This window comes from Perognathus longimembris, chromosome 25 (assembly GCF_023159225.1).
Source record: "Perognathus longimembris pacificus isolate PPM17 chromosome 25, ASM2315922v1, whole genome shotgun sequence".
NCBI lineage: Eukaryota > Metazoa > Chordata > Mammalia > Rodentia > Heteromyidae > Perognathus > Perognathus longimembris.
The window spans coordinates 2522446-2543047 of record NC_063185.1 but is presented as its reverse complement, the minus strand read 5'-3'; the positions used below and the strand labels follow the sequence as shown (position 1 = coordinate 2543047).

General features: G+C 50.5%; 1 protein-coding gene and 1 pseudogene across 1 annotated transcript in view; both read right to left on the bottom strand.

Annotated features, from left to right (window-relative positions):
* The window catches only part of Ergic1 (endoplasmic reticulum-golgi intermediate compartment 1), a 56084-nt gene extending 48276 nt beyond the window's left edge, over nucleotides 1-7808 (bottom strand). Inside the window, exon 1 of the mRNA XM_048334095.1 lies at nucleotides 7686-7808. Within this exon, the coding sequence (XP_048190052.1) occupies nucleotides 7686-7705 (20 nt within the window). The 5' untranslated portion in view covers nucleotides 7706-7808. The remainder of the gene's footprint in view (nucleotides 1-7685) is intronic.
* An 11164-nt stretch (nucleotides 7809-18972) lies between these two features.
* Nucleotides 18973-19432, bottom strand: LOC125342117 (annotated as a pseudogene).
* Between the last annotated feature and the right edge of the window lie 1170 nt (nucleotides 19433-20602).

Genomic DNA, 20602 nt, shown 5'->3' with positions numbered 1-20602 from the left:
GCAGTTCAAAGCCAGTGGAAGCCAGAAAGTTTGTGAGACTGCTGTGGCTCAAGTGGTAGAGCACTGGACTTGAGCAACAGGCTCCCAGACCCTGAGTTCAAGGCCCACAGCCATCTCTCTGTCTCTCTCTGTCTCTGTCTCTCTCTCTCTGTCTCTCTCTCTCTCTCTCTCTCTCTCTCTCTCTCTCTCTCACACACACACACACACACACACACACAGGCACACATGCATTCATACAAGTTTCTCTGAGGGCGACTGTGTTCACTGTTCCTGTCCTGAGTGAGCCTTGCCTGGCATAGGGATTAAGGAGATACAGGGTAGGAGTGGTCACAGGCCACACAGGAACCCAGGCCTGACTCTGGGGTGCCAAGGCCCACCTGCAGGCTGAAGATAGCAAAGCTGGCTTGGGGGGATCTTTCTGGAAGGGAGAGACACCACTTAGAAGGCAGCCAGCATCTCAGGCTGTCCTCCTATTCTGCCACACCAGACTCCAATGTGCTCTCTATTCTATTCGGCCGTGACCACCCCAAAATTCTCAACACTTGCCTACCTTGCCCTCTTCACCCTGGGACATGTCACCTGACCCTGCCATTGGCCCTAACCAAGTGAGACATGGCCCCTGATGCAGGGGCGCTTCCACGGGGGTGGGGCAGGGGGACAGAGCAGGCGCTATGCAGTAGCCAGCCACTGCACCTCCTTGAAAGAAAGGCTCAAGCTCCAGACCCATGGCTGTTCTCTCCCCTCCCCTCCTAGGTGAGGGGAGAGACAGGTGCCAGCAGGAACTCGGGACAGCACTCCCCGGATCTGGGTCATAAGGCTAGTTCCACCAGGTGCCAACTTCCCGCTATCAGTAATCGTTTAACAAGAGGAGAGGAAATATAAGCAATCATTTATAGACCAGGATGTCTCCCCAGCCAGTTCCGGCTTCACCTCCAAAAAAAAATCCAACCTAGAAAGGACAAACTCAGCCAGGTACGGTAGTTCACACCCATAATCCTGGCTAGTAAGGAAGCTCAGAGCTCAGGATCACAGTTGAAAGCCAACCTAGACAATAAAAGTCCATGACACTCTTATCTCCAATGAACTAGCAAAAAGCTGGAAGTGGAGCTGCATGGCTCAAGTGGTAGAGCACCAAGCCTTGAGCAGAAAAAAAGAAAAAAGGGGGAGAGCTGGGAATATGGCCTAGAGGTAGAGTCCTTGCCTTGCATACATGAAGCCCTGGGTTCGATTCCTCAGCCCCACATATATAGAAAACGGCCAGAAGTGGCGCTGTGGCTCACATGGCAGAGTGCTAGCCTTGAGCAAAAAGAAGCCAGGGACGGTGCACAGGCCCTGAGTCCAAGCCCCAGGACTGGCAAAAAAAAAAAAAAAAGCTAAGAAAAAAGAGGGAAAGGGGAGGGGCTTCAAAGGCAAAAAGGGAGGAGAGCACAATGGTAGTTCTTACTATGAAGGCCTGAAGTCATAGCTTCCATCCCCTGCCCCCCCATGAAAAAGAAACAACTCGAAATTCTCAAATCACTGAAGACAATGACACCGGTACTAAAGGTCCCTCTGGCTCCCTTAGACCTCAAGACATTTGCTTTTGAGGCACTAGAAACACCTTGAATAAACCAGAAACAAATCCTTATCCTTGCAAGCTCCTGTTCCCTCCTGGAAACATAATAATTAATGAATTACAGTATAGAGTAGGTTACATGATTCTTTTTCCTTCTCCTGACTTTTTGAGAGCAACAAGAACCAGGCAACTGGTAGCTCACACCTGCAAATCCCAGCTACTAGAGAGGCTGAGATCTGAGGATCGCAGTTCAAAGCCAGGCAGGCAGAAAAAGTCCTTGAGACTCTCCTATCTCCAATGAACCAGCAAAAAGGATGAAAGTAGAGTTGTGGCTCAAGTGGTACAGCATTACCCTTTAGAGAAAAGCTCAGGGACAGTACACAGGCCATGAGTTCAAGCCCCATGACTGGCACTAAATAAATAAATATCAATGTTCAATTCTGAGCTGGTGATATTTCCTTACTGCCCCCAAACATGCAACTTGAACCCTTTTAACAACACAAAATGTGTTTAATGACCAGAAAGAAGCTGGGACTTTCAAAACACTGGAACTTAGCCAGGCACCCATGGCTCACCCCTGTCATCCTAGCAACTCAGAAAACTGAGATCTGAGGATCCAAGTTCAAAGCCAGTCAGGGCAACGAAGTTTGTGAGATTCTTAATGTCCCTGAAGTGGAAGAATGGATCAAGTGGTAGAGCGAAAGTCTTGAGAAAAAAAAAAAAAAAGTTCAGGGACAGTGTCCAGACCTGAGTTCAAGCCCCAGGCCCCCATATGCACACTGGAACTTGCTGTATCCAATGGAGACAAAGGAAGGGGCACGAACCTTCAATGTCAGCCCCAGGGAAGGGTGCTTTGTGGGATCTGGAATGGTGGCATGAGTCTCTTGGCACAAACATTTATTGGTAGCAACTAGGCTGCTCCCACCCATGCAAGTATCATCCTAGCTACTCAAGAGGATGAGATCTGAGGATCACAATTCAAAGCCAGTCCAAGGTAGGAAAGTCCATGAGACTCATTTTCAATGAACCACCAACAAGTGGGAAGTAGAGATGTGGTTCTGAGGTGCCAGACTTTGAAATCAGGCCCCACCACATGAACCCCATTTTAGAATCGAACCCTGAGCCAATCAGATTTGTACCTGTGTTCTAATCTTGCTTGCACAGCTGATTGTTGTAACCTTGTTCTTTGCCTTTATAAGCCCTGTGTAATCACAGCTCGGGGCTTCCTCCTAACCTCCGCTGTGTCGGTGGGTAGGACGAGGCCCGAGTTGGCAGCTCGTTAAATAAAGCCTTGCCTTGCTTTTGCATTTCGGAGTGTCTGAATCTTGGTGGTCTTCTTGGGGGTGGTCTTGCGACTTGGCACAACATTTGGGGTTTTGTCCGGGATAGCCCCAGAGACCCCGAGATCCCAGACTCCGAAGGTAAGTAAACAGCACTGTTCATTTGTCTTGTCCTGTAATTTGTCTGTTTTGCTTTTGCTTGTAGGGCGCGAGTCAGTTTGGTTTTTGGCCGGAACTGACCAGGAGGACCTCCTAAACGAGACTCAACCCGCCCACCTTGTACTTGGGTCTGCTCCTTCTGCTTATCTGGCAGGAGGTTGTGGGCCAACTTGGGTCCACTCCTCCTGTACCCTGGCAGGAGGTTGTGGGCCAACTTGGGAGATCTCCAACTCGTAACTCGGGTCCACTCCTTCTGCACCCTTGCAGGAGGTTGTGGGCCAACTCGGGTCCACTCCTTCTGCACCCTTGCAGGAGGTTGTGGGCCAACTCGGGTCCACTCCTTCTTGCAGGAGGTTGTGGGCCAACTCGGGTCCATTCCTTCTGCACCCTTGTAGGAGGTTGTGGGCCAGCTTGGGAGATCTGCAACTCGTAGCTTTTCTTGTTCTCAGGCCTGTGTGTTTTCCTCCTTTTTTATTGTTTTGTTTTTTGTAGCCTTTTGGACTGAACTTCTGATCAGAGCTATGGATAACGTTCTATCTTGAGGACCTCCATCTAGCCCCCTAGACTTGATCCTAGCTCACTGGAGGGAGGTTAAGGAGATAGCTCAGAACCAAGGTGTGGCCCTTAAAAAGGAAAAGTGGATCACCCTGTGCAAGTCAGAATGGTCCACCTTTGAGGAAATTGAGGGAGCTTTGACATAGGGAGGAAGCACGGAGGAGGAAATGTTTCCCGCTCCATACTCCCCATCCCAGTTAACTCTACAAGAGGAGGACTCTGAGGAAAATGTTTCAGCTGTGCCCTCCGCTCCGGAGGGTCTTGCCCAGTCAACTCGCCGTCGCCGACAGCCCAGGACACAGACGCATCAGCCCCAAGTCCAAGTCCTGACCCGCAGCCGCCGACGGGGTGGATGTAGGGCCAGCCCAAGCCACCCACAGGTGGCAGGGAGTGACCTCACCATGCTGCGTTGTCATCTCTGTTGTTTGTAAGTCTAACAGTCTCTTTTGTGTCAAACCTGCATAGCTCATTGGAAAGATGTACAGGCGATGGTTCACAATCAGAGTGTGAGTGTCCACAGAAAGAACTCTGGGGGGACCCCCACCCAGCCTTCTTAAGCAGAAAATTGTTTGGTGCGCTAAAATGTTTTACTAAGACTAAAAATGTTTTACTAAAACTATCAAGCCCTGGAAAATGAGGCTGGAGAATGCTAAAATCATTTGTTAAAGGTTTTTGTCTTAAAATGTACGGCCGATGCTTATTCAGCGCGCTTTAAGATCTTTTGAAAATGGATGTGTGTGTGCATGTGTGAGTGTGAATATGTTCAAGACTGCAGTATGATGCAAAACTAAGTTTAAATTCAAAGGTCTTCATGCCATGCAGTAACTGGGACTGAAGAAAAAAAAAGAGGCTCTTTTAAAACAAGCAGCACGAAAGCAAAGGGCAGCACCTGGTTTCAGAATGCCTGTGAGCTTCAGTTTCTCCGATGCAGATAAAAGCTAAAGTGTTGTGTTAGTGTTAAAAAGGCTTTGGAAATCAAGAATACATTTCTAGATAAGGAATTTGGAAGTAATTTGTCCTAAATAATTATTGCAAAGTGAGAAAGGGAGAATTATGGCTACCAAAATGTTTAATTGCCATTCCAGCTTCTTTGTAGGTTTTTTGTAACAGTTTTCAGCAGGCCCACAGAGAAGCACAGGTGATTCCTGCAAGTTTGTCAAGATCTAATACTGACCCTTAATAAGTTCCAGGTAAGAGAGCATGCTTAAAAACTATTTCTATGTGGACCACCTTGTTGCTTATAATTGGAGTAAAGTGGCCCCTTATAAGACTCATTGATCTGAATCTGCGGTTCGAAGCCAGCCCGGGCAAAGAAAGGTCCCTGTGAGAGACTTGTCTCTAATCAGCCAGCAGAGTGCTGGGAACGGAGTGGTGTGGAGCTCAAAAGTGGTACGGTGCTAGTCTTGAGCTGGAGAGCTGAGGGACAGCACTCAGGTCCTTAGTCCAAGTCCAGTGGAAAGTCACTCCTCCTGGGACAAAAGTGATGGAGCATCCAGAGGCAGTAAGCCACTGCTTGGATGGCAGAGATGGTGTCAGATCCTAGAGTCACTACTGTTGGCCTTTCAAAAGTTAAAGCCGGGAAGTCCTAGAAGAATAGTTCATGAGCATGCCTTTCCAGTGCCCATGTCTGTCTACTGGGCAGGAATTTGCCAGTCATCTGTGATAGTGGTTAGTAAGGGTAAGTTTGTTAAATGAGAGGATAGATTAAAATCTCACCCCCCGCATTTACTCAAAGCCCTGACTGGCAGTGAAAATTTTAAGCTCATACATCTGTTTAGTAAAGAAAGCTTGTAGACCTGAGATTATGTCCTTATTGAGATCTGTTAAAGGCCTGTCAGCTTGCCAATGCCCCCAATCAACAGATTAACCACGGTGGAGGGGACCCTGGACGGCATCGCCACTTGGGTTCATTGCTTCCACGCCAGGCCAGCTGACCCCTTTGCCCTGGATGACAACTACCGTGATGGAACATGGGAGGTCTCCAAGCACCCAGCTGGGCCGCTTCGCCTTTGCCTCAAGAAAAGAAAGTTAGACTGAATATTGTTATAATTTTCTTTTTGCCTTCTTTCCTTACTACCCTGGCTGGTGTTAATGTTATTTTGGCAGCTCACTCCAAAGTGAGGTGAATCCTGCAGTCCCTTGGTAAAGTAGACTAGGGTTATAGGTTCCTGGCTGGGTGAGGTCAACGCCCCTGAGTCAGCCTGAAGAAGTTACAGAAGATGGATGATCTTCACCCATCAGCCCCCTTTAAAACCGAGGGACCAGAATTATTTTCGGATACTACTTTTGGCCCTACTGGCCCATGCCTTACCTCTATATCATCCCCTAGACATGCAAGCCATTGAAATGGACAGAATGGAGCCATGATTGGCTCCCAAGGTACCAAAAAGAAAAAGGGGGAAATGAGGTGCCAGACTTTGAAATCAGGCCCCACCACATGAACCCCATTTTAGAATCGAACCCTGAGCCAATCAGATTTGTACCTGTGTTCTAATCTTGCTTGCACAGCTGATTGTTGTAACCTTGTTCTTTGCCTTTATAAGCCCTGTGTAATCACAGCTCGGGGCTTCCTCCTAACCTCCGCTGTGTCGGTGGGTAGGACGAGGCCCGAGTTGGCAGCTCGTTAAATAAAGCCTTGCCTTGCTTTTGCATTTCGGAGTGTCTGAATCTTGGTGGTCTTCTTGGGGGTGGTCTTGCGACTTGGCACAACAGTTCAAAGGGTAGAGCACCAGCTTTGAGTTGGGGGGGGGGGGGGAGTGAGAGCATAAAGCCCTCAGTTCAAGCTCTAGTACCAGCACCTCCCAAATTAAGATTCCCTTTGGTGCCTTGGGTGGTGGTGCAGGGGGTTCTTGATTCCAAACTGCTCTGAGTCTGCAGGCATTTGTCTCAGGAACCCTATGCCAGCCTCAAGTCTGCCTAGAAGGAGCAGGAAGTTGGCACCCATTTGCCAGATGGCACTGGTGCCCAGGACAGGCTAAAAGACCACGTCAGCTTAGACAATAAGTCCTAGGCCCATATCCTCTCTAGACCTAGACCCCACGATGCCCCCATGCAGAGGGGTGACAGCGGACTTGAACCCTGTATCTTTGGGTGCCCTGTTTTGATCCACACTGAGGCAGTGGATTCCCTGTTTTCCTGGCTTGGGAGATACAGGGGGCCCCTCCTCCACCACCATCCTAATTTCTGCTGCAAACCTTGGGGACTCTAGGGGTCTCCCTGACACTCACAGGTGGGGAAACCTTTATTTTTAGTTCTAATTTGCAAAGGACAGAAACCGCAAGGCCTAGAAGGTTCTGAGTGGGGAAAGGGAGAACCTGAACTCAGAGTCTGTCCGTCCCTCTCTAGCTTCTGAGCTTCTAGAAGCTCAGAAGAAGGGAGTTGAGGCAGCATTCGAATTCAGCTCTTCCTAAAAAGTCCTGCTCTATGCTCAGCCTGGGGTCTAAAGCAACCTCAATATCTAGCAGTGACCCCCTTTTCTCAGGCAGGAGTCCAAGACGACTGGCCAGAGACAAAAGTCCACCACTAAGAAATGGCTGGACCCCACAAAGAAACCATTGTGGTGACTGCAAAAAAAAAAAAAAAAAAAAAATTAAGAGCCAAGGCCAGACCTGCAGCCGGCCCCTGGGCTGCACCCTGCCCAAGGCATGGGGGAATAGGGGTCCCTCCTCTCCCCACAAGGCCCCCACAGGCAGACACAAGGCCAGGGCCTAGACACGGACCTCCATATGGACAGGCCTCTGGAGGTGGCCTGCAAGAAGTGGAGGGTGTCGGGGCATGCTGGGGGGCTCAGGTTCTGGAAACCTGAACCTCTCCAGCTGCTCCTGGGGCCCCCAGGGGTGCAGGGGGCGGCCGGGCCCACCTGTCAGCCAGGGTGGGGTCCGCCGAGGGGTGCCCGGGAAGGGCGGGGTGCCTCGGGCTTGGTGGGTTCTTCTTGGGTGTGGGGAGACCAGTCCTCCAGGTTGGGGGGGGCTGGGTGCAGGGTGGGCTGGGTGGGAGGGGGGTTCCCCGGCTGCACGCCGGGGGCTCCAGGGGCCTGGCGAGCGTGCACCCGGCGGGGGCGGGGCGGGAGGGCCGCGGGCTGCAGGGTGCAGGGGGTCGCGGGGCGCACGTGAGGGGGTCCCGCGCGCCGCACTCACCTCCGGAGGTCAAAGGGCATGATGCCACCGCACCCGGGGCCAGCGCCGCAGGCCGGGCGGGCCGCGCGCCGCGAGGGTCACAGCCCGGTGCCGCCACCGCCTCGGGCCGCCGCCCCCGCCCCGGCCCCGCGCCGCCTCCTACGCCGCCGCCGCCACCGCCGCCGCCACCACCGCCGGAAAGTGACGTTATGCGCAGCCATTGGACGCCGCCAAGGCTCCCGCCTATGTCCCCGCCCCTTCCGCCGCCAGGCTCCCGCCCCTTCCGGCGCCCGTTTCCAGGGACCCACTGGGGATTCGGCCCGAGATGGGGGGGGGCGGGGGGAAGGACAGCGTGCCAGGCCAGAAGCCAGTAGGGACCCCGAAATCCTCCGCTGCGTTTGTGCCCTTCGGGGACCCTGTGCGTGTTCTCCATCCGTTGCTGGGTCCCTGGAGGCCCCGCCTGGCCTCAAACCACCATCCTCCGGCCCCAGCCTCTGACCTGAGCCCCCGGGGCCAGGCTCCCGCCTCTGGGGCCCGTGGTTCGGCCCCAGCCAGCCCTGCTGATGTTTTGAGCTTCCCAAGATCCCAGAAATGCAGGGACTCCCCCCGCCCCCCCCCCATGGCTGGGTTGGTGGGGAAGTTGCTCTGAACTTACCCCAGGTTCTTCCCCTGGCTCCTTTTCAAGTTTGTGGTGGTTCAGGGCTTAAAAAGTAAAAATAAGGCCGGACGCTGGTGGCTCCCGCCTGTCATCCTAGCTCCTCAGGAGGCTGAGATCTGAGGACCGCGGTTCAATGCAGCCCGGGCAGGAAAGTCCATAAGACTCAACTCCAATCGACCAACAGGAAGCCAGAAATGGAGCTGTGGCTCAAGTGGTAGAGCACTAGCCATGAGCACAGAAGCTCAGGGACAGCGCCCAGGCCCTGAGTTCAAGCCCCACCACATACAGCACACATACCAAAAAGCAAAACAAAGAAACAACAAAAACAAAAAAAGCCAGAAGGAAGGTTAGGGGCTCAGGTTCAAAACCACAAGATCCTCATGTATAAATAGAGGGAAGACAGTGCTTGTGCCCCTGGGATTTATTATTCCAGAAGGACACCTTAGGTTACAAGTCTAGAGTGGCATGGGCTAGAACATAACGCAGTTCCCATCCGTTTATTTTATTTTTATTTTTGCCAGTCCTGGGGCTTGAACTCAGGGCCTGAGCACTGTCCCTGAGCTTCTTTTCCTCAAGGCTAGCACTCTACTACTTGAGCCACAGCGCCACTTCTGGCCTTTTCTGTGTATATGGTACATAGGAATTGAACCCAGGGCTTCATGCATACTAGGCAAGCACTCTATCACTAGGCCACATCCCCAGCTCTCTTCAGGTTCCCTTGAGGCTATCATATCCCCTTTCACTCATTTAACTACAACCAGAGGCTGTTGGGGGACTGGAAGAATTCTTATTTACTTATTTATTTTTGGTGCCAGTACTGGGCTGTGAACTCAGGGCCTCATACTGTTTCACTTTGTGTGTGTGTGTGCCAGTCTTGGGGCTGTTCACAAGACATAAGTTTCCCTTGAAGTCTTCAGTCCACAAATGATTGTTTTTCAAAGAATTATGGAACCGGATGCTAGTGACTCACAGTCTGTCATCCTAGCTATTCAGGCGGCTGGAATCTGAGTATTGCAGTTCAAAGCCAGCCCAGGCAAGAAAGTCCCCCGAGACTCTCATCTCCAATTAAGGGGAGGGGGCGGGGGGGGAAGCAGGAGATTGCACTGTGGCTCAAGTGGTAGAGCACTGCCCTTGAGCAGAAAAGGCTCAGGGACAGCGCCCAGGCCCTGAGTTCAAGCCCCAAGATAGGAAAATGTCATTGTTTTCAAAACTAGACTGTAGCCAAATCAGCCAAACTCATGGAACACAAACCAGTTTCCATGACAGAAAACCAATCTGACCCAGCCACTCCCTGCCTAAAACAACTTTCCATGACATGTCCAGCAGGGATGGGTGCAAGCAAGCGAATGTGAGTTTAGGAAACTTCTACAATTATTTGTGTGTGTGTGTGTGTCTGCTAGTCCTGGGGCTTAAACTCAAGACCTGGGTGCTGTCCTTGAGCTTTTTTTGCTCAAGGCCAATATTCTACCACTTGAGCCACAGCTCCACATGCAGCCTTTTGGTAGTTCATTGGAGATAAGAATCTCATGACTTTCCTCTCAGGGCCGGCTTTGAACCGGGGCCCTCAGATCTCAACCTCCTGGGGGAGCTAGGATGACAGGCATGAGCCCCCAGTCCCCAGCTAGTTTCTCTTGGTGAATATGGAGCCTCAAGCACTGGGCTTCCTGGAAGAGGGGGTCTCTAGCTCCAGATAAGGACAGGAAGTAGCCTAAACTCTTTTGGCTGAGAAGTGACTGATATTTTAGTTCAATTCACAGTATTCATGGCAGAAAAGAGAGAGGAGAAGAAGAGGAAAGGAAGGAAGGAGGAAAGGAGGGAGGGAGGGAGGGAATGAAGGAAGGAGGGAGGGAAGGAGGGAGGGAAGGAAGGAAGGAAGGAAGGAAGGAAGGAAGGAAGGAAGGAAGGAAGGAAGACAGGCAAGAGCAGAGGTAGAAGCAGGCTTCAGGCACAGCTGGGTTCAGGAGCCCCCGGCTTTATCTTTTCCTTGGAGCTAGGTGTTCCCAGGTGATTTCAGGGCTGGCGGGGTGTAGCTCCAGGCCCACAGTTTTCCCAGCCAGCAGCTCTCAGATAAGGATCACCTCTTTCCTAACACCTCTGGCACAGGTTCCTGGAAGACCTTGGCTGGAGGGGAATTGTAAACCCTGATTAGTCAGATTCCTCCAGGGGGTGGGGGCGTGGTCAGCCTCATTCCACCTCCCACCCAGAGGGTGTTCCCCTAAAGGGAAGTGCAAGTGGCCAGCGGAGATCAGGGAGAGGCGGGGCCTAAACCTCCAGGTGTCTTGTAATCCGGGAAGGCTTCCTGGAGGAGGAAGAGTCCCAGCCAAGACAGAACAAGTTAGGAGTTAGCCAGGGGAAGAAGAAAGGAAAGCTGGCTGCCTCCCTTCTTGCGGCTGTAAAACTAGGCCAGGAATCTACCTGCGGCTGGGTCAGTGCAGTCTGAGGGCCTCTGATGGTCCAGAATCCGAGGCCCTGCCATGGCTGTAGGCCGGAGTGTTGAAACTAAGCTTTTAGATGCCAGACCCTAAAGACCAAGAGTGCAAAGTTAGGTCAGATCCCTTGCCTTTCCCATCCAACAGGTGAAGGGCAGAGAAAGGGGGTGTGTTCCACAGCGGCCAGGGGAAGACAGCACCGAGGACATCTGCAGCATCTTCAGGGGTGCAGACATTGGCTTTAGGTTCAATAGGGGAGACGGTGGGGGGGGAGGGGGCAGAGGGGCAGGGGTGAGAAAGGTCTGCGGAGTTCCATTAATGCTGGGCTGCAGGGGAGGCCTGGTTGACCGTGTGCCTTGTCTCTAGAGGAATTCTGGAGAATTGTCACTTTGGGGACAGAATGGGTACATGGAGGTGTCCTGAGTTTGGGGGTGTTTGCTTTAAGATGATCAGAAGGCATTGTGCTGGGTGCCCGTGGCTCGCACCTGTCATCCTAACTACTTAGGAGACTGAGTTATGAGAATTGAGGTTCAAAGCCAGCCCAAGCTGGGAATGTGGCCTAGTGGCAAGAGAAGATCTGGGTTTGATTCCCCAGCACCACATATATAGAAAAAAACGAAAGTGGCGCTGTGGCTCAAGAGGTAGAGTGCTAGCCTTGAGCAAAAAGAAGCCAGGGACAGTGCTCAGGCCCTGAGTCCAAGGCCCAGGCCTGGCAAAAACAAACAAACAAAAAAACAAAGCCAGCCCAAGCAAGAAAGTCTGTGTGACTCTTATCTCTAATGAACCACCAGAAAACCAGAAGTGGTTCTGTGGTTCAAGTGGTAGAGTGCTAGCCTTGAGATGAAGATCTTAGGGACCACTCCCAGGCCCTGAGTTCAAACATCACACCAACCAAAAAAGGAAAAAGGAACTCGTGTGTGTGTGTGTGTGTGTGTGTACACGTGCATACACTGGCACTTGGGCTTGAACTCAGGTCCTAGGGGCTGTTAGCTTTTTTTTTTTTTTTTTTTTTTTGTCAGTTGTAGGGCTTGAACTTAGGGCCTGGGCCTATCCCTGAGTTCTTCTGCTCAGGATAGCACTCTATCACTTTGAGCCACAGCTCCACTTCCAGTTTTCTGGTGGTTCATTGGAGATGAGAGTCTTATGGGGCTGGGAATATGGCCCAGTGGCAAGAATGCTTGCCTCATATATATGAAGCCCTGGGTTCGATTCCTCAGCACCACATATGTAGAAAATGGCCAGAAGTGGCGCTGTGGCTCAAGTGGCAGAGTGCTAGCCTTGAGCAAAGAGAAGCCAGGGACAGTGCTCAGGCCCTGAATTCAAGCCCCAGGACTGGCAAAAAAAAAAGAAGAAGAAAAGAAAGTCTTACAGACTTTGCTGCCCAGGCTGGCTTCGAACTTGAATGCTAAATGAGCTGATGGGTGGGCTGGAGAGGAGTCTGGATTCCAGCTCCCAGTGCTCTGGTGTGCACAAACCAGGAATGGGGTTTCTTCTCCCCCCACCTCCAACCCCCCCAAGCAGGAGTGTGCAGTGATTCAACAACACCTGGCTCACTTTCAACATGTCTTTCCACCTGCAGCCCACCTGGCCTCCTCCCCGGGCCTCCTTCCGCCTTTGTCTTTGCAGCTTGAGCCTGGGAAAGGATTACCAGGAGACTCTGTATCAAGCACCTTGCCCACTGGGGCCCAGGCACCGCATCTGGGTTTGTGCGGCCCTCAAGTATGTCAGGATGTAGGGTGGCGCCCTGCGTTGGCTGGCCGTATTGACGTCAAGGGCAGGTGAGTCTGCGTCCCGGCTGGTGACTGGGCCCTATTTCCTCCAGCTGCGCAAGCAGCTGCTCATATCTGGGGCTGAGTCTGAGCTCGCTAGGTGAGGAGGAAACAGGAAAGGCCATTCTTGGTGGAGAGGAAAGAGAAATGCATGACTCTGAAGCAACTCACTGGCCCTGCCTGGGAATAACAGCTCTTCCTCTCTAAGCTGAGGCTCTGGAGAATTGCAAGTTCTTCCCTATACCCCTTCCCTTCCCTTCCCTTCTCTTCCCTGCCCTCTCCTCCCCTTCCCTCTTCTCTTTTTTTTTTCTTTGACCTGAAGGGTTTTTTTTTATTAATTAAATTTTGTTAACAAGGTGTTGTGTCAAAGGGGTACAGTTACATAATTGGGCAGTGAGTACATTTCTTGTGATATCTTACACCCTTGTTTTTCTTTCCCTTCCCTAGATCACATAGGCATATATACAATACCCAGTGTACCAAAAACATATACAGTAGCCACGTGGCATACGCCAAAGAAAATTCACCTAGAACTTTAAATATAACGTCAACAATAGAGTTTGCTTATCCTTGTCTTATATGATCATACATATATAGCTTTTGAGCTATTGTGATCCACTGAGAGGTCTATTTTAGACTTTTTTATGTTTAGTAGTTGTTTGGTTTTAGTTACATAATCCCTCTTCTCTTCTCTTTTCCCTTTCTTTTTTCTTCCTCTCCTTATTCCCCCCTCCTTTCTTTCCTTCCTTCTTCCTTTCCTTCCTTTCTACCGTCCTTCTTTCATTCCTCCCTTCTTTCACTCCCTTCTTTGTTTCCTTCCCTCCCTCCCACCCTTCTTTCCTTCCTTCTTTTCTTCCTCCCTCTCTCCCTCCCTTCTTTTCTTCCTTCCTCTCTCCTTTCATCTCTTCCTCTCTCCTTTCTCTCTCCAGAACCAAATATTAGATCACAAAGTAGAATTGTCACCAGTGGGTACCAGTAGCTCACGCCCATCATCCCAGCTACTCAGGAACCTGAGCTCTAAGGATCCAGGTTTGAAGCCAACACAGGAAGGGAGATTTGTGAGACTCTTATCTTTAGGCAGCACGAAGCCAGAAGTGGAGTTGTAGCTCACATAGTAGAGCACCAGCCTTGAGTGAAAAAGCTCAAGAAGAAGCCAGGCACACCGGTGTGGCTCACACCTGTAATCCTAACTACTCTGGAAGCTGAGATCTGAGGTTCACAGTTCTAAGCCATGAGACTCGTCTCCAGTGAACCACGAGGGGCTGGAGCTATGGCTTAGTGGTAGAGTGTTTGCCTTGCATACATGAAGCCCTGGGTTCGATTCCTCAGCACCACATAAATAGAAAAAAGCCAGAAGTGGCGCTGTGGCTCAAGTGGTAGAGTGCTAGCCTTGAGCAAAAAGAAGCCAGGGACAGTGCTCAGGCCCTGAGTTCAAGACCCAGGGCAAAAAAAACCAAAACAACCCACCAAACAATGAACCACGAGAAAACTGGAAGTGGAGCCATGGCTCAAGTGGTAGAGCGCTAGCCGTGAGCAGAAGAGCTCAGGGACAGCGCCCAGGCCCAGAGTTCAAGCCTCACAACTGACAAAAAAAAGAAAGAAAGAAGAAAAAAATTCAGCCAAGTTATGTGGAGGAGCATTGGACCTCAAATTCATCATTTGTTATGGGTAAAACTCGTTGAGCCCAGCAATTTCACCCATTGCTTGCCCCTTCCCTCTTCTCCAAATAAATCTGAAGGAATGCTCACCTTGTTTCTTCTTTCATTATATCATTTACTGTTTCTTCACGATGAAACTAGAAGGGAGAGTTTATTTAAAAGATGAACGTGGCCAGGCCCTGGTGGCTCACGCCTGTCACCCCAGCTCCTCAGGAGGCTGAGATCTGAGGATGGAGGATCAAAGCCAGCCCAGGCAGGAAAGTCTGTGAGACTCTTATCTCCAATGAACCAGCAGAAAGCTGGAAGTAGAGATGAGGCTCAAGGAGTAGAGTACCAGCTTTGAGTGGAAAAAGCTAAAGGACAGTGCTCAGGCCCTGAGTTCAAGTCCCAAGACCACACAAATAAAAGTAAAGGGTAGCCTGGGGTAATAGAAAGTGTGATGGCACTTCTCAGCTAGGGCCAAGCTCCTCCAGGCTGGACTGGCCTTGGGGCAGCATAGTGATGAGGTTCCTGGGAGGGGCAGGGCGGGGAGAGTGATGCTGGAAGGTTAGAGGATGACTTAGCTCAAGTGGAGGAAGTGATCACAACCAGGAAACAAGCTGTGAAACCACTTTTAGGACAGTCAGAATGCCCCTGGCATTGGGGGACAGTTAAATAAAACACTGCTGGGCGCAGTGGCTCACTCTTGAAATCTTAACCACTCAGTAGGCTGAGATCTAAGGATTCTGGTTCAAAGCTAGGTCAAGCAGGAAAATCCATGAGACTTTTTTTTTTTTTGGTCTGTCATGGGGCTTGAACTCAGGGCCTGAGGACTACTGTCCCTGAGCTCTTTTTGCTCAAGGCTAGCACTCTACCATTTTGAGCTACAGTTGCTGGTTTTCTGGTGGTTAATTGGAAATAAAAGTCTCATGGACTTTCCTGCCCTGGCTGGCTTTGAACCACAATCCTCAGATTGCAGCCTCCTGAGTAGCTAGTATTATAGGTGTGTGCCACCCAGTGCCCAGCTTTCCATGAGACTCTTATCTCCAATTAAGTACCAAAAAAGCCAGAAGTAGAGATGTGGCTCAAGTGGTAGAAAGCTAACCTTGAGCAAAATAGCTCAGGGACAGTGCCTAAGACCTGAGTTCAATCCCCAGGACTGGCTAATAATAATAATAAGCCAGGCGCTGGTGGCTCATGCCTATAATCCTTGCTACTTAGGAGGCTGAGATTTGAGGATCAGGGTTCAAAGCCAGCCCAGGGAGAAAAGTGTTAGTGAGACTCTTATCACCAATAAACTGCTTAAAAAGGCAAGAAATATCACTGTGGCTCAAGTGGTAGAGTGCTACCCTTGAGCACAAAGAGACTCAGGGACAGTGCCCAGGTCCTGAGTTCAAGCCCCAGGACCAGCAAATAACAACAACAACAACAACAATAATAATAATAATAACTTTCCTGGGGGGCTGGGAATATGGCCTAGTGGTAAAGTGCTAGCCTTGTATATATGAAGCCCTGGGTTTGATTCCTCAGCACCACATATAGAGAAAATGGCCAGAAGTGGCGCTGTGGCTCAAGTGACAGAGTGCTAGCCTTGAGCAAAAAGAAGCCAGGGACAGTGCTCAGGCCCTGAGTTCAAGCCCCAGGACTGGCAAAAAAACAATACAAAACAACAACAAAAAAAAGAAACTCAATGATTACATGTTTGAGGAGGAAATCACAGAAATAAAGTATCATTTTTAAAAAAATTTTCAGGGTTGGGGATAGAACCCAAGGCTTTGGACAAACATACAAGTTACATACTCTACAACTGAATCACATTTTTGTCCTTTGAAACAGTACTATTTAAATCTTTTATTCACTTTTTTATTTTTTGGTGCCCATCTCGGAGCTTGAATTCAGAGCCTGGGCACTACCTCTGGGCCTTTTTTTCCCCTCTCTCTCCAGGCTAGCACTCTGCCACTTGAGCCACAGCTTCACTTCTGGATTCTTTTTTTTTCTGATTATTTGGAGATAAGAATCTCATAGACTTTCCCGCCCAGGCTGGCTTTGAACTGTGATCCACAAATCTCAACTCTTGAATAGCTAGGACCACAAACATGAGCCACCAGCACCTGGCAATTATTTTCTATATAACACACAAATGTCCAGGGAAGAAATTGTCCAACAGGGTAGAAATTGGAAAGCTAAAGTTAGAAATAACCTTCGGGGTTAGTTTTCTATTACCGTAACAGATAAAGATGCGAATCATCTTCTAGAGCATGAAAGTTCAGCGGAGTGATGTAGCTCACACCTGTAATCCCAGCTACTCAGGAGGCTGAGACTTGTGGATCATGGTTTGAAGCCAGCCTGGCTAGGTAGAAAAATCCCTGAAACGCTTATCTCCAATTAACCAGCAAAGAGCCAGCAATGGAGGTGTGGCTCAAGTAGTAAAGGGTGGGCTGTGCGTAATAATTACTGGTGATACAAGCTTCCAGTGCCTGGTGATTCTTTTTTATACACATGAAGAACTTTTTCTTTTTTTTTCTAGGCCTCAGACTGGTACTCAATCTCAGTACCTGCAGCTGCTTTCACTCATTGCCTAGTGTTATATGAACTGAGTCATGCTTCCAATACCAAAGGAACTTTTTTTTTTTTTTTGCCAGTCCTGGGGCTTGAACTCAGGCCCTAGGCACTGTCCCTGAGCTGCTTTGTACTCAAGGCTAGTGCTCTACCACTTGAGCCACAGAGCCACTTCCGGCTTTTTCTGAGTAGTTTATTGGAGATGGGAGTCTCATGGATTTTTCTGCCCTGGCTAGCTTTGAACCATGCTCCTCAGAACCTCCCAGCCTCCTGAGTAGCAAGGATGGCAGGCATGAGCCACAGTAGCCAGAGAGTTTATTTGCCCTTTAGGTTGCAGACCCTGCAGTGTGTCCCTAGTGCCATCCAGGGGGTCCCCACTAGCCATCAGTCCTCTGGCTGCTCTATGCTAACCTTGGATAAACTCTAAAAGCTCCAGATTCTCATGCAGGTCAGGTAACAAGGTAATACACACTCTGGCCATCAAATTCTGCCCAGAGCTAGCCGTTTTCTTCTTCTGTCTCCAGTACCTGACACCCAGAGCACGGCGCACAGGACCAGGACGGGGAGGGGACCTACAATACAATCTATGTGAAGATTGCTCTTGGCTGGGTGTGGGTGCACACCTGCCATCCCAGCTGCTCAGTGGGCTGAGAACTGAGGATCACAGGTCAAAGTTCATGGGGCAAGGAAAGTCCATAAGACTCTTACCTCCCGTGAACCACCAAAAAACCCAAGTGGAGGGGGCTGGGGATATAGCCTAGTGGCAAGAGTGCCTGCCTTGGATACACGAGGCCCTAGGTTCGATTCCCCAGCACCACATATGCAGAAAACGGCCAGAAGCGGCGCTGTGGCTCAAGTGGCAGAGTGCTAGCCTTGAGCGGGAAGAAGCCAGGGACAGTGCTCAGGCCCTGAGTCCAAGGCCCAGGACTGGCCAAAAAAAAAAAACAAACCCAAGTGGAGCTAGAAGTATGGCTCAAGTGGTAGAGTGTCGGCCTTGAGCACAAAAAGCTAAGGGACAGTACCCAGACCCTGAGTTCAAGCCCTGGGACCACCACACTAACACACACACATACACCAGAGGCGCACACACACACACACACACACACACACACACACACACACACACACGCTGCTCTTGCCCAGAAAGAATGGAAGAAATTCTCTCTTGGTGAAAGAATGCAGGAACTGATGAGCAATGAAATGCCTGAGTCCAGAGTAATGATTACTAAGGAATGCCGGGAAAAGATGAGGCTCCAAGGTCTAGTAAGCCCCAGGCTGGAGAAAGGGACTTGGCTGGCTTTGCTGGGCGTGGCCTGGTCTGGTGGGCGTGGCCCGAAGGTGAGCGCTGGAGAAAGGGGTCTGGTGGGCGTGACCTGCCTGGTGGGCGTGGCCTGACGGTGAGTGCTGGGGGGAAGGGTCTGGTGGGCATGGCCTGTGGAGGTGGCCTGGCCTGGTGGGCGTGGCCTGACAGTGAGCCTGGGGGAAGAGGGGTTTGGCAGCTCCACCAGACCAGTCCTGTTGGTTCTCAGGAGATGTCAGCCCCTTTCCTGACCCAATACTGTACATCACTGAAGGCCAAGGGCTGGGCTGTCACCACCTGAGCCTCACCTGGACTCACTGCCCGGACCTGAGGGTCCTGCTGAGAAGCATGGGGTGTGTGTGTGTGTGTGTGTGTGTGTGTGTGTGTGTGTGTGTGTGTGTGCTGGTCTTGGGCTTGAACCCAGGGCCTGAGCGCTGTCCCAGAACTTCTTGCTCAAGGCTGGCGCTCTACCACCTGAACCACCGATCCACCTTCTGCTCCTTCTGCACCTTCTGGTTAACTGGAGATGAGTCTCACAGACTTTCCTGCCTAGACTAGTTTTGAACCTCTGTCCTCAGAGCTCAGCTTCCTGATTAGTTGGATTACAGGCATGAGGCATTAGCAACTCGGCTGCTGATGGGTTCTTTTTATGTGTGCCTATCTGGGATCTGAACTCAGGGCCTGGGCACTGTCAATGAGCTGTGTGTGTGTGTGTGCATGCGTGTGCATGCATGCAGGCTAGCACTCTACCATTTGAGCCACAGCTCCACTTCCAGCTTTTTGCTGGTTAACTGGAGATAGAATATCTTAGACTTTTGTGCCTCAGCTGTCTTTGGATCCCTATCTTCAGGTTTTAACCTCCTAAGTGGCTGGGATTACAGGCATGAGCCATGGTGCCCAGCCTATGAATTGACTTTTTTTTTCTTAGTTTATGCCTTTTATTAATTCACACACAATCACTTGTCTTCTGGTTTGTTGAAACAGTAAGCTAGACAACACTTGCCACAATAATACCTGTCAAGTTGGCTGGCCATGAAACTCTAGCACCACATTCATCTGAAGGGCACACTTGACAAAGATGGCTAATTTTGCCCTTTTCATCCACCTTATTATAGTATTTCAGGACAGCCAGTTTAACCTTCTTTCTTTTATTCTTGTTCTTCTTCAGTGTGGTGGAAGAATTCTTGTTCCTTTTCTTAGCATCACCCCAAAGTCTGAACACTAGATGAAGAGGGGACTCCTTTTGAAAGTTGCAGTCAGGTAAGGCACGTCCATCTTCCAGCTGTTTACCAGCAAAGATCAGCCTTTGCCCATCAGGAAGAATTCCTTCCTTATCCTGGATTTTGGCCTTTACATTTTCTGTAGTATCTGAGGTGTGATGGTCTTCCCTTAAGGGTTTTTGATGAAAATCTGCATCCTGGGTCCCACCACTCATGGCGGATCAGAAGGTTATGAATTGATTCTCTCTCTCTCTCTCTCTTTTTTTTTTTGCCAGTCCTGGGGCTTGGACTCAGGGCCTGAGCACTGTCCCTGGCTTCTTTTTTGCTCAAGGCTAGCACTCTGCCACTTGAGCCACAGAGCTACTTCTGGCTGTTTTCTATATATGTGGTGCTTGGAAATCGAACCCAGGGCTTCATGTATACGAGGCAAGCACTCTTGCCACTAGGCCATATTCCCAGCCCCTATGAATTGATTCTTAAAGCCGGACTATGTATGTAAGATCCATCAAATGGGTCACATCAGACACGTGGTAGTTACAGGTTGATTCTGATCTAGAACTTGGCCTCGAGCAAACACAGCTACAGAACGCTTGTGTGTTTCTATTTAGCCACCAGCAGCAAAAATCTCTATTTGTTCCCAGCATGGGGAAAGTGCCTGACACATGCGTGGCACCCAATTCACGTTTGCTGAGGTCACAAAGCAGCTGATAATGTCAACATGTTCTGGTCACAGATCCAGGAAGAGGACCTCAGACCCTGCCCCAAGTGCCTGGGTCCCATGTTCAAAGCCGCAATCCTTCCTTTTCCCAGCCAGCACCCCAAGCAGCCCTGACAGGCAGTGAGCACACTGTTAGGGCCTGTGATGGGTGACTGGGTCCCTACTTCTCTAAACCCTCCCCAGGAGCGGTGGAATCCCCAGGGGCAGCTCAGCACGATGACTTAATCACCCCTGCACTTTCCCGCTAGCTGAGCTGTGGTGAACTGGCTGCTGGCTCTGGAGGTTCTGTTTGGGGAAGGGGACAGAACACACAGCCCCCAGGGAAGAGCACAGAGAGCTATGAAACAGGAAGTAAGCCCTAGCAACTAGCTCACCACACTCTCTCCTGTGTCCTTCCTCTGACCTTGAGGCTGCCTGTATTCTGGGAGGCCACTGGGCCCTCTCTAGCTAGTCTAGGAATTTGGGTTCACAGCCTGGGAGGGAAGGGGGAATGCCTAGATGGTTGTGCTAAAGATGTCTTGAGTAGGCACCAGTGGCTCGTGCCAGTAATCCTAGCTATGCAGGAGGCTAACCTCTGAAGATCATCGTTTGAAGCCAGGCCTGTCAGGAAAAGTTCCTGAGACTCTTATCTCCAATGAGCCAGAAAAA